We start from the raw sequence: 14,212 nt of genomic DNA, 5'->3' as shown, positions 1-14,212 counted from the left end.
TCTCTGACCTAATTATTTGGCCTGCTTAACAATTCTTTTCTGTGATTTTCTTTTTTCCACTATGTTCGCAATAATCCTTAGGACCGCGGTGTCACAATTTTCAGTTCAAAATTAGGGTTAGGACTGACCTCGCAGTCACTTCCCGGTAAGGTCACCCAATGCTGTGATCCTCGGCTCATTTAACTTTTTATGCATTATTTTTCTTATTTATACTTACCTATCTGGTAATCACCATTAATTTTCATTCAAGGCTTTTCTGGGTGTCTTAAACGTGGTTCTAATCCTCTTAATTGTCCAAACTGACACCGGTCCCCGGAACAGTGAAATATACCAAGCTATGCATATAGGGGTGCTACAGATAAGGGGCTTTTACCTATTGTAGTCTCATGGAGGAAAAGAGGCTTTGACCTAAGATGGAGAAAGGACATAATCCAAGAGAAAGGGATTATTTTCCATTATAGTTGAAGACACCCTTTGTAGTGCAGCAGTTAAAATAGTAAATATATTAGATTATGTCTAGAGGAGATTGAAAGGACTAACTAATGTATTTACTATGAGCAGTTTTGTAGTATAGGTTATCTTGGGTGTAATTGGGATGATGGGTATTATAGCTTTGAACTTATAATTGATGGTTTATTATTTATAATAATGGCAGATGGCATGTCCATAGATGTAACCCTATGTTGAGAGGGTGAACCACGTAAATATTAATGTTTTGTGCGTTTACTTTATTTCTTTGTAGTTTACACGCTTCCGTGGTACACAATAATTATTGTCAGAGCATGAGGATGATCTTGGTGAATCTGATTAACGGTAAAGCTGCTGCAACATGTAGAAAGTTGCACATGCAATAATGGTGATGATAGATAGTTGAAATTAAGGTAGGGTTCTTCATGCAAAATCAAGAAAGTTGATGACACAAAAAATTTTTTGAAGAAAGAAGCAAGTTACGCCCAATATGAAGATTGAAGATTTGAAGGGATCAAGTCAAGCATGGAGATTTGATGATATGAAGACACCCAAGAATTCAAGATATGCAATGATTGATGGATTTTGAGTCAAGTTGGAGATTGTTAGAATTATGACTTAAAATCCTAATGGGATTTGGAGAGAGACCTTTTCCTATATAGAGTAGAACTCTTATTTTAGTGTTATTCCTAAATTGAGTAGGACTAATCAAATTAGGATTGAGGGAATTAACACTATAAATAAGAGTATAGTAATAAGATTATTTAGCTTCATCCATAGAAAGTGGCATTATCGATTGAAAAGAGTAGCTTTCAGCTCATAGAGTGGGGCTGTCACCCATTGTAGAGATGGGCTTTTCCAATTGCTGAGGATTTGGCTTTACCCATTGATAAGGAGCTTTTGCCCATTGCAGTCTCATGAAGGGAAAGAGGCTTCGGCCTAAGATATAGAAAAACCATAATCCAAGAGGAAGGGATTATTGTTTATTATAGTTGAAGACACTCTTTATAGTGTAGCAGTAAAAATAGTAAATATATCAAGCTATGTCTAGAAAAAATTGAGAAGACTAACTAATGTATTTATTATAAGTAGTTTTGTAGTGTGGATTATTTTGGGTGTAATTGGGATGATGGGTGGTATAGCTTTGAGCTTATAATTGATGATTTATTATTTATAATACTGAAAGATGGTATGCCCATGGATGTAATCCTATGTTGAGAGGGTGAACCATGCAAATATTAGTGCTTTATGTATTTACATTATTTCTTTGTAGTTTACACGCTTCTGAGGTACACAACACGAGTACTAGAGCGGTGCAGCATTTTGGCCCGATGTTCATGGACGCGTTATCATTGCATTTATAATCTCACAGGTGCTTATGATTGGATTATTGAGTACAAAGGAAGCTGCTTAGTCAATACCATTTCTCATTGCCCAGCTAATATTCACTATATGGTTCAATAATTTCTGCAAAGGCCGCTACGAACCTACATTTAGAAGATATCCATTACAGGTTTGTTGCTATCTTCCAATTGCAAAATTAACAGTCTTTGTTTGTTGGGTTTCAAGAAGCAATGATGAAAGATTCCCTGGAACGTGCAAGGGAGCCAAACCTAAATTTGAAAACCTATCTCCAAAATGCATATATGCATCCAGTTTTCAAAGGTGATGATGACGAGGAGGATGAAGATATAAGTGAAAAATTGGAGACTGAGAGTGTGCTAGTCCCTACAAAATGCCAATCTCGAAGAAATACACCTATGCCTAGCAGAATTAGTGGTGCATCTTCACCATTATCTTTGACAGATGTTATTAAGGAACATCCAGAGCCTTAACAACATGAGACTTCAAATCTCACTATACATTTAGGCACATTGCAACTTACTAGGCCAACGTAGCGACACTGTAGATTAAAGGAAGGAGAAAGAAAAGAGGCCAAGTTACAATCATTCAAATATGCCAACAAGAAATGGAAGCTCTGGATTTTGTGGTAAAGTTATATCTACTCAAGGATGAATATATATTATTTTTAGTGTATGATACAAAGTAGAATTTTTGTTTGCATTTCTCATATTGTTTTGTATTGTACCATTGGAAAAATAACATTTGTATACAATTTTTTTTTTTACTTCAATAGTATCACTGAACTAATTTTATTAATTATTTACAAATTAATCAATACTTACACTGCGTTAGGAGGAGTGTAAGGAGGTAAGGTAAAGTTAAATAAATAATGGTTTACTAGTCTTACCTTATTTGGATGAGACATGAGAAGATAGAGATTGATAATAACTAATATTTAATATATAAAAATATTCCCAACACTCCAATTTAGTTAGTTGAGAAACTGAAAGTTTTGGGCTCTCGAAAACCTCACCTTCCCCATAAAATCTTCCTCCCAAATAAGTTATTATATCTCAACAAAAATTTTATTATATCTTATAACATATCTATAAAAAAATTAGTGAGTGTATTATAATTAATTTAGAAAAGAAAGTAACAAATTCCTCATAAATGGTTTCTCAAATCATGTCAAAGTTTGATGCATTTAATATGAATCTCTTCAATAGAGTTGAACTCTGCTTAAAATAAGGAAGGAGAGCTTCTATCCTTATCAACTAAGTATTAACAACTAAGCATATTCTAGTGATGCAACTTGAAGTTGAACACCCCTTCCCCTGCTAATTTATAATAAATATTAATTTTTAAAAAAGTTAATTTCTGTTTAATTCTAGGCTTGAGCATTATTTGGTTTAAATTGAATAAATTGAACTAAACCACCTTAATTCAGTAATTTGGTTCGATTTTTAAGATAATTCGATTCGGTTTTATATTATAAAAATTTCAATTATTTTAGTTCAGTTTGGTTTTAAAGAGAAAAAAAAAATCAATTAAACCAAACCGAATAGTTTTATTAATTTTTGAATTGATTTATTTTTATGGAAAATTTATGAATTATATGTAATTATATATTTATATATAAATATTGTTTAATTTCATTGATTAATGGTTATTAGGTTCAAACCGATGTCAAAATCAAATAAAATAACCTGGAAATCAAGTCTAACTTAAAAAATCAATTAAAAATAAAACTGATCGGTTTGAACCGAACATAACCAAAATAGAGTAGTTCGATTTGATTTTTCATCCATTTCGATTCGATTTTTAAACTATATAACTCGTTTTTTATGATTTGATTTTGTTCGGTTTGATTCGATTTGATTTGAACCGAATGCTCATCCCAATTTAATTCTTGAAATCAAAGGAACCGAGAAAAAGATTGCATCACACGGTTTCCAAAAGAGAGTGGGATAACATCATCAAAACGAGTTGAGGTCGGTTCAGGTCTATAACGGGAAATTCCCATGCCATTTGTATGTATTATCTCATAAGGCACTTTTATCTCATCGACATATTTAATCTTCTTCGATTTCATTTATCATCGTTCGATTCTTCAATCTAAATTTTCTATAGAGATTTTTTTTCCCTGATTAGTTCACAGGTTCGTTTTTGGGTTTCTCTGTTTCTTTTGAATTTATATGTTTTTCAAATTATAATTTGTATTTGATAGCTTTGTAAGTCTCTGGTTTTTGCTTTATATGTATTCTGTTTGTCTTGATTATTTCTTTTTCAATGGGGATGATTTTTGTTTGTTTTAGCTGAGTTCACCTGAGTTTATCATTCAACCGCAGCTCTTTTGGTCATGGTCTTCGACTATATGGTTATTGTTTTTAATGCGTAATTCATTGGCGTTTAATCTGTTAATTGCTTATTGAATTTCTGTTTCCCTATAAATCGTAGTTCATGGTGGAAGAACAATCATGCAATATGAATTTTTTATTCTATTTTTGTTTCGGTATTTATCTCTGGTTCTTTCTTGCAGTGAGGATGGATGCTTTTATTTCTAAGCAAGACCGGCACAGAGGTGATGGTGATCATAATGTGCAGAAGATGAGAAGAATCTCGAATGTTTCTTGGCTTGCATCGAAGAGACAAGTTCACAAAACCCTTAAGAATAGAGTTAATGGCAAGATATGGAAACAGGAAGAGGACGATGATGATGATGATGAGTGGTCACTCCCAACAAGAACAAAAAATTCATCCAAGAAAGTGAAACTGACTCCTGCTTTTGAATTCTCGAAAGGCAATGGAATTCCAAAGAAGCGGCTGAATAAGAGAAGTAGTTTTGTAGTTGTAGACTTGGAGGGTGATTCAGAAGATGAAGTTTTAGAGCAAGCGTGTATTATGAATATAAGAGCGCGCAAAAGAGCTAGAACTTCAGATAGTGAGGCAGTCAAAAGAAATCACATGTATACAAGGCTAGAAAATGGAGATTTTGCAAATGCTTCTTTAGGTACTTCATCTTCTTCTCCCTCGTCAGCTTCAGATATGAAGAGTAATGGCAGTAGCAGCAGGACACGTACAATGAGAAATTTGAAGGTTATTTACCTCTGGTCATTTTTTTTTTATCTGCTATAGTGGAATTATACATGTTCCCTTGACATTGAAAGGAATAGTTTCTTTCTTTATTTACTCTGGTAACTAAAGTTGTCAGTTTTTCTTTCTTCAAGCAGGCCAAAATAGAAGCACGCCCAAAGTGTCATCAGTGCATGAAAAACGAAAGAAAAATTGTTGTCCCTTGCAAGAAGTGTAAAAGCAAAATATATTGTGTCCAATGTATCAAACAATGGTAAATTTTTTGGCTACACTATTTGACATTGTTTTAGTATAACAAGCTTAGAAGCTTAATTGGCATATGCATTTTCTGCTGTGATGTATGTAGGTATCCACAGATGACAGAAGAAGAAATTGCAGAACAATGTCCTTATTGTCGTAGAAATTGCAACTGCAATGCGTGTTTGCACTCCAGTGGTTTGATTAAGGTTTGTTTTTATTCTGTCCCTCTTCTATCCTATTGATTGTGAGGACATTAATAAAGAAGCAAAAGCTCCATTAGGCTAGTTTTTTGAAATTTAGAGTTGGCTTTTTAAACTTGTAAGTTGACAAATAAGCATCTTATATTACATTGGCAGTTGGAGCACCCTGTTACAGAACTGAAATTCTGAATGCAAGCATTTCTTCTAACTAGCTCATAATATTGATCACGTCCAGACATCAAAAGGGACATCACCGACAGTGAGAAGATTCAGCATCTAAAATATTTGATAAAGTCTCTGCTTCCCTTTCTGGAACAAATCTGTGAAGAACAAACTCAAGAGATGCAAATTGAGGCTAGCATTCAAGGTACATCCTCGTTTTCTTTTTAGCTTCAGGTATGAGTTTTTATGTTTAAATTCATTTCCTGCTAATAAATTATGAATTGTTCTTGTAATCAGGTTCCTCCCCTGAGATAGCAGAGAACTTCTGTAATAATGATGAGCGTGTCTATTGGTAAGAATCTCTTATTGTGCTGAAGGGTGGAAACTATGTGATTTTATTGTTTGAACTTAAAGCTTATTTATTGAATTTTTTTGGGTCTTGGTGCAGCAACCATTGTGCGACTTCTATTGTTGACCTCCACCGCAGCTGCCCAAAATGTGCTTATGAACTGTGTCTCAGTTGTTGTCACGAAATTCGTGAAGGAAGCTTGTCAAGTCGTGCTGAAATGAAGTTTCGATACGTAGACCGAGGCTCTGATTACATGCATGGTGGAGATCCACTGCCTTGTGATTTTGAAAATGCTGAGGATCAAGGTGAACCAACGGTTGTGCTGTGGAATGCCAATGATGATGGAAGTATTTCTTGTGCACCAAAAGAAATGGGTGGTTGTGGTGATTGTGTACTGGAGCTAAAGCGTATCCTTCAAATGGGATGCATTTCAGAGTTGAAAAAGAAGGCGCGAGATTTAGTAGGTTTTGACACGGAAAGGGCAGATTCGATGTGCAACAATTCTGAAGCAGGGAGAGAGATGCTGCGGAGCGCAGCTTCTAGAGAAGGATCCAAGGACAATTACTTGTATTGTCCTGCTATGAATGACATTCAAGAGGTTGAAGAGCTTTTTCACTTTCAAAAGCATTGGGTTAAAGGTGAACCTGTTATAGTTCGCGATGCCCTTGAGGTAACAACTCATTTGAGCTGGGAACCAATGGTAATGTGGCGTGCATTATGCGAAAATGTGGACCGAGAGACAAGAGCTAATATGTCTGAAGTGAAGGCCATTGATTGCCTGTCTTCTTGTGAGGTTTGGCGCCATTATCCTACCTGGAATTCTTTTTCCATCCCAAAAATATTGCATCATGCATGTGATCAAAAAGATATTCTATTTTCCTTTTACAAGTTACAGTAATCTATCCTACGCTGATGTATCTTCTTTGTAGTTTTACTCACGAGTGCTGATTTTTAAAATATTCAGGTGGAAATTAGTACCATTCAATTTTTCAAGGGCTATACAGAAGGAAGAAGATATGAAAACTTTTGGCCTGAGATGCTGAAGCTGAAGGATTGGCCCCCATCTGATAAGTTTGAAGACCTTCTGCCACGCCATTGTGATGAGTTTATCAGTGCATTGCCATTTCAAGAATATAGTGATCCCAAGGCTGGTATCCTTAACCTTGCTGTGAAATTTCCACCAGATTTGCTCAAACCAGACATGGGTCCGAAAACTTACATCGCATATGGTACAACAGAAGAGCTCGGCAGAGGGGACTCTGTAACCAAACTTCATTGTGATATGTCAGATGCGGTATGCCTAAAATATCCACCATGTTATTACTACGCCTTGCACCTTGTATTCTAGCATAAGTTGCTTAAGAGTCTCCTATTTTTTTCTACCCTTTCCACAAACTCTTTAAATTTGACTTAAACGTTTATGTCAAGAATGAGTTTCACATGGGCTCTTCCATTTTCAGCAAATGCTTATATAAGTAATGGGTTTTCAAATCTTCTACATTCTCTCCCCCACCAACACCAACACCACCCCACACCCCCCCTCCCTTTCTTTTTAAAGACGAGAAAATAGCTGCCCCTTTTCACCCCGTGGTTTACCAACTGTTGGTTAGGGAGCTCATACTGATCTTAAATTTGTCCAATAATTTAGGTGAATATTTTGACACATACTGCGGAGGTAGCTTTAAGTGAAGAACAACAGACTGCTATTCAACAGCTCAAAAGGAAACATTTGGCACAGGATGAGAAAGAACGTTTGGAGCAAGATAAGCTAGACCATCATTCCATTGAACAACTTGGTGACTGCAGCGGTAGCTGGAAAGAGATGGGTGTATCAAAGATTATTGAGACAGAGAAGCAACCCTCCCAAATCAGTGAACAACTTGAGCTTTCCCATAATCAGCCGAGAGGAGCTACACTCCCTGGTTTGCCCAGTGAAGGTGAAACAGATAATATGTGTGGTGCATTGTGGGACATTTTTAGAAGGAAGGATGTCTCCAAGTTAGAAGAATATTTAAGAAAGCACTCCATGGAATTTAGGCACACTTACTGCTCCCCAGTAAAACAGGTAATTTATACTCACTACTTATTTTTCAGACTAGTCGATTATGATTCACTAATAACTAACCTGTTATAAGCAGGTCGTCCATCCAATTCATGACCAGTGTTTCTACTTAACTTCGAAGCATAAAAAGAAGTTGAAGGAGGAATTTGGTTAGTATATTAAGAAAGCTGATTCTCTCTCTCTCTATTTCTCTCTTTCTAAAATTATTGTGACACTCGAATTGTTTTACACTTCTAGGTATTGAACCTTGGACATTTGAACAAAGAATTGGAGAAGCCATATTTATTCCTGCTGGTTGCCCACACCAAGTTAGGAATCTCAAGGTAAATATTGAGACTTGCATATTTTTCTTTTAAATCCTCCTCTAATGTTTCATGAAATAGTGCCTTCATATGTAGATGGAGATTATATTTAATATCTTTTTCCTCCATCTAAACAGTCATGTACAAAAGTTGCCGTAGATTTTGTCTCTCCTGAAAATGTCCAGGAGTGCCTTCGCTTAACCCAAGAGTTGGACAACTTCCAAAGAACCACGGGGCTAGAGAAGACAAACTTGAGGTAACACCTTTACGCTATCATTTATTTAGAATCAAGCGACCTTTGGTAATGCCATTTTGAGCCTAAAGGTTGTTTTCCTACATTTTTGTGAGTGCAGATCAAGAAGATGATAATCTATGCAATTGCAGAAGCAATTAAAGATTTAGAAGAACTGATACAATGACAGCATTGAGTTCTACACAAAGTGGCAACTGAAGAACAAAGAAGCCAAAGTTAATTGTTCCCTTTTTTTTCCAATTTTTTAACATTGTTGTTACATTAATTGAAGTTGTTTTGAAGGATGTAAATCATCAATTTAATGTTTAACACAGGCGATTTTTTTTCCCTTTCTTATTTAGTTTGGCATATAAATGATACATTGGGAATTATATTATATGAGCTTTGCTTTGTTTAAAGAGAGTTTCTGGATGGGATAATTTATAAAATTTCAATCTAATATTCCAACTGCATTATTATCTTACTACTTTTATTGTAATCAATATGATTATGAATTTATTATTTGGATTCGCACTTAGTTTCTTGAATTTTGTTATACATGTTTTTGGTTTTTACAAAGATAATTACAAACTATACATGATCAAGAATTTCAATGTACCACATTAATGAAGATTTTATTTTCAAAACTTATAAATAGTTTTAAAACCTTCACTTTCTTTCAAATAGTAAAAAATTATAAATATATAAAAATTTTATTTTAAAGAAACTTTATTTTAATAACTTAATTTTATTTTATCTCTTAAAAATATTTTTATCACTTAAGAATAATAATAAGTGAAGATATACTATTGACATTATAAAATGAAAAAAGAAGTAAAGTAAAACAAAGTCAAAAATCAATTAGGATAGCCTAATCGATTACCTTTGTCTTAACCAGTGTTATTAAATTTGGTTCAGAGGTTGATCCAGCGAAAAGACTGGGTAAATAGATTACTGGTTCAACCAGTGAGTTAATAATTCAACCAATAAGTCATTAAAAATTAATTAAATATATATAAATTAATTAAATATAACATCTAAAATAAATAAATAAATAAAATTAATTAATTAATTAAATTTTTTATTATTTAAAATAAAACTTTAACATTTATTAAGTTATATTTAATAAATTTTAATAGTAGTTTTAAATTTTATATAAAAGTATTAAGTAATATAATGTGTAACTTTCTTTTTAAAATTTATGAAATATTAAATATATGTTAAAAAATAAATATCTTAAAATAAAAAAAATAACTATCAAGTTAGGTCAATTGATTTTCATTTTAAAGATTTTTTTTATGAGATTTGGAGTTTAATTCTCTATACTAACACTAAAAAAAAGATTTTATTGAATAATTTAGTTAGCTAGGTCAACTAGATAACACGGGTTCAATCACCTAGTCAACCGAGTTACACCATGTTTGGTTCAACCATGAATATATATTTCATTTAAATCATAATAATGCTCACATCACCTCCTATACATGTTTTAATAAGACAATAAGAGAATCATCATTATACGATATTAATTGAATCAAGTAAGGTTTATTTCCATCAATGACCTAAAATATAGACTGTTGCAACATTATTAATTTAATGAAAGGTTGAATAGAAGGCCATATCACAACTCAAAATCAAGTAGACAACTTTACCAAACTCAAAGTTAGTGTAAAAAAAATTTGCAGAAAAGCAATATTAAACAGAATACAGCATGGAAAGGATAGGTTTGCAATGAGGAAGGAAGGATGATTCAATGAAGGTTATGGAATTGGGCAAAGAGGGAAGATTGGTTCTTCCAAAGAGAAAAAGGGTCTCCTTTATAGGTGGGTCTGTTCTTGAGATAGATGGAGTTTTGGAGAACTTTTAAATGAGCTTTTCTCCTAAAAAAAATGACGGTTCCCCCACTTCAATGAACAATTAAGGGTGGTATTTATAGGAAAATAAAACTCTAAAATTAAGGATGTGGATCTAAAATGCTTAAATTGGAGGGTTGGGATCTAAAATGTATTAAATTTCATTTTTATTTATTTTTTTGTTATCATTATTTTCTTAATCCTAAATCTAATGGTAAAATTAAAGAGTTAAAAGATCAAATATTTAAATTAAATTAGGACTATTTTGTTTTTATTTCTTTTGATCAAGGGTCAAGAATTCTTTCTTACAAATTCAATTAATGGTAAAGGTCAAAAAAAATATTAATTTTGTCTTTATTTTACTTTAATTAATTTTTGATCTAATGGTAGAAATTAAATCTCTAAAAAAAATTAAGGGCTAAGATTTAATGGTACTAAAATTTATTTTTATTACTTTTAATATAAGGGTCAAAAATAAAATAGATAAAAATTAAAGGCTAAGATTGAAAAGTACAAATTTTGTTTTATTTCTTTTTAATCAAATGATCTAAAATTATCCTTATAAAAAGTAAGGGATAAGATTAAAGTATACATTACTTTGTTTTTATTTCTTTAGCCAATTTTGATTCAATTGTGGAAAATTTGTCCTAAAAAAAGATGAATGGTCAAAAATTAAAGGGTATAAGTTAATTTAACTAATTTCAATCTAATGGTTAAAAAATAAACCCTAATAAATTTTAATGGATGAGATTTAATTGTACCATTTTGTTTTATTCTCCTAAATGTAATTGTTGAGAAACAAAGATAAAACGAAAATCAAGGGTGTGGACTAAAAGTAACACTTTGACTTTTTTTCTTCAAATTTTTCAAATTAGATGAAATTAAATCTTCATAAAATTGATCATCAGAACTTTTCATTTTATTTTAAGAAACTAAAATTAAATTACAAATTATAGTTAACATGAAAGTGGAACCTAATTAAAATAACAAACTTAAATAAGTTAGAAAATTAAAATTGAAATCAAAATTAAAATTGAAAATTAAATTAGAATTAAAGTAAGAGTAAAAATAGCAACTCAATTAAACTTGTGTTTATGCATAAATATTTTTAATTAATTTTATTATTATTATTATTATTATTATTATTATTATTATTATTATTATTTAAAAAAGTTCTTATAGGTCCAGAAATATGGTGTCTTAAAAAAATTTTTATTGACCCGGATAAAATATGGTGTCTACAAAAGACATTTAAAAAAAAATTAAATCACATGGAGAAAAGAAATTTAAAAAATTATCCAATTGTTTTAAGTTTAATTTGGAATAAATCATTTAAAAAAAATTAAATTTTCATGCAATCATACTTAATTTTTATTTATTTAAAAATAATTTTTATAAGTAAAAAAATGAATTCTCTTCATCCCCAACATGAGAATTGACAAAAAAAAATTAATTACATTGAATGTTTATAAAATTCAAGATTCCATGCAATAGGGAGTTAGAATTTTTGTGATTAAAATATATCAAATTTAATTTTAAATTAATTTTTAATACCATTTAACAATGTATTTAAGAAAATATTTTAACATAACAAACCAATACTAATAGTATGAAAAATGTAATGAAAGATAAACTATTAAAAACTTTCCGATGTATTAAATTAGTGGAATGAAAAAATTAGAGTTTTTGAATTTTAAAATCTCAAAAAAATTTATATTCCCTAAAAAAATACTTACTCTTAAATATTTATATTATTTTAAAACACTATATCATATTTTCAAAAACTTCATCCAAATATAGTGTAACACTAACTGACTTCACTAACAATGACAGGTAAACCATTGAAAAGAAATAAAGCCAAAATATACATGACATGGGATGATAGGAGATGAAAAATTATAAGGTGCTCTTGATGCACTAGTTTTTAGTGTATCATATAATCACAAGAATTTAGTTATCTCATGGATCATAGGATATGGGTCTCATCTCATAGTGAGAAAAGGAACATATGCTCCTAGAGCACCTAATAAAACCTGGATAAGGGACATCCTTTTATAAAAACAAAGTCAACTTTTATATTGTCAATTATTTATCTAAACTTTTCTATTTTGAGTTTTCTATACTCTGTAGATGAAATGCTCATTTAATTTCATAGTTAATAATAATAAAATCTTTTAAAATTTTAACTTTATAATTTTTCTTTTATAATCTTCTTGATCTCCTATTCAAACACAATTTGATTAGCAGAAAAAACATAGGGGCTCATTTAATTTAGTTTTGACAAACACAATTTCCACTAAAAAAAAAATGAAAATTACCTATAAGAGAATTGAACTTTACCTTTGCTACTTGTAACCTTGGCAATTGGTATGGTATATCTCCCTCTCCCTTCCCATTCATTCATTCAACAAGAGGAACCTCACAACTCATGACCTTCACTTTTGGAAGAAGGGAGACCTATTGTTTTCTCAATTCTTTTCTTTTGGAAGCCACGCATCCCCTTTTATAGTCCAAAATACATCAACTAAGTCTTTATTGGCTCTACATAAAATGACATGATTAGCCCTTTGAGTATAATTGTAAAATAATTAAGTTGGTGGGCTTCTTAGAAGGCTATGTTTTAATGGGGTGAGCAAAGGGTAATTAATGAAAGGGGAAGGAGTGGAAGAGTAAAAAAAATTATAATAAAATAATTTTCATATTTGTAAAGAAGTGAATTAATAAAAAGGTACAAAAAAGTAATGTATAATTTTTTATATTTGGAAAGATGTGAAGAAATTGTAAATTTAATAGTGCAATAAATTAAATAGTCATAGCTCTCATATGCCCTCTTTAATAAAAATTAAGATTTGAGGAGTAAAGGAGGGTATGATTTACCTTTTTTTACTATTAACATACATTAATTTATCATTTCTTACCTTTATTTACCTATTCTTCATCCTCATCTAAACAAAATCTAAGTAACTATTAAGTAGCTTTTAACTTGAAAGTTGGAACAAACAAATTATAATTAAATCAAAATCAAAATTTTTAAAAAAATGTAAAGAATGAAATTTAACTCTAACTGCCTCTATAAATTCTCTCTTTCCTCTCTCTTCTTCTTTCCCTTGCAAGCTATTTGAGGTAGCCACCGATGAGTATTTTAACCGATAGTTGCCCCTCACCTTTTCTTTTTTTATTTTTATATTTATTTTATATTTCTCTCAACAATCTCAGATCTTTATCATTTCAGAATAAATTTATATTTGTCTTTAGTCTATTTTTTCTTTTTTATCATGAAATTTTGGTGTTATGCTTTGTTATTTAAATAGGAGTGCAATGACAAGAAGTATATATTTTCTCTTCATAAAATATTAGATTTAATGGTTTTCAAATTGGGCTCTTAGAAAAACTATGGAGTTGAACTATGATAGATTACCACCAAATGAAGCGTATTTCCTGTCAAATGGCCAAATAATTAACTTAAATACTCTGTTAGCATAATCAAGTTTTTCGATTCAAGATAATAGCTAAAATAATAATCTATTAAGAACAAATAAGAGTGGGATATAGAAGATGACCTCTTGATTTTTATTTTATCATTTGATGAAAGTCTCATTAACATAAGATAATACAAATATTCAATTATTCATTAGTATTTACTAATATGATAAATTAAGTGTAATTAAACTTTATTTAAAAAAAACCTATTTAATTATGATAAGAAAAGTAATTTGAAACCATTATTTAATTAGTTTAAAACTTAATAATTAAAAATATTAAATTTAATTTCCAAATAAAATTTGATTAACCTATTTAACTAATATTTTATTAATATTTCAAGTAGTAATATGAATTCTAGATAACCTTTCTAATATAAGTGCTTATTCTACAATAAAATAGTATTATAGTAAATTGTCTTAGGATG

General features: G+C 30.8%; 1 protein-coding gene and 1 long non-coding RNA gene across 2 annotated transcripts; both read left to right on the top strand.

Annotated features, from left to right (window-relative positions):
* Nucleotides 1-2,437: 2,437 nt before the first annotated feature.
* LOC131170618 (lysine-specific demethylase JMJ26-like) lies at nt 2,438-8,087 on the top strand. The gene is made up of 11 exons (XM_058130089.1): nt 2,438-2,458; nt 4,128-4,206; nt 4,352-4,908; nt 5,040-5,158; nt 5,252-5,355; nt 5,581-5,712; nt 5,805-5,859; nt 5,956-6,649; nt 6,821-7,150; nt 7,505-7,921; nt 7,995-8,087. The coding sequence occupies exons 1-11, from the start codon at nt 2,438-2,440 to the stop codon at nt 8,070-8,072; spliced, it is 2,586 nt and encodes an 861-aa protein (XP_057986072.1). The 3' UTR covers nt 8,073-8,087.
* A 345-nt stretch (nt 8,088-8,432) lies between these two features.
* LOC131170518 (uncharacterized) lies at nt 8,433-8,849 on the top strand. The gene is made up of 2 exons (XR_009141274.1): nt 8,433-8,476; nt 8,574-8,849. It is a non-coding gene; the product is annotated as an uncharacterized LOC131170518 (long non-coding RNA).
* Nucleotides 8,850-14,212: the final 5,363 nt, after the last annotated feature.

Source organism: Hevea brasiliensis, chromosome 11 (genome assembly GCF_030052815.1).
Source record: "Hevea brasiliensis isolate MT/VB/25A 57/8 chromosome 11, ASM3005281v1, whole genome shotgun sequence".
Lineage (NCBI taxonomy): Eukaryota > Viridiplantae > Streptophyta > Magnoliopsida > Malpighiales > Euphorbiaceae > Hevea > Hevea brasiliensis.
This window is presented reverse-complemented; position numbering and strand designations above follow the sequence as displayed.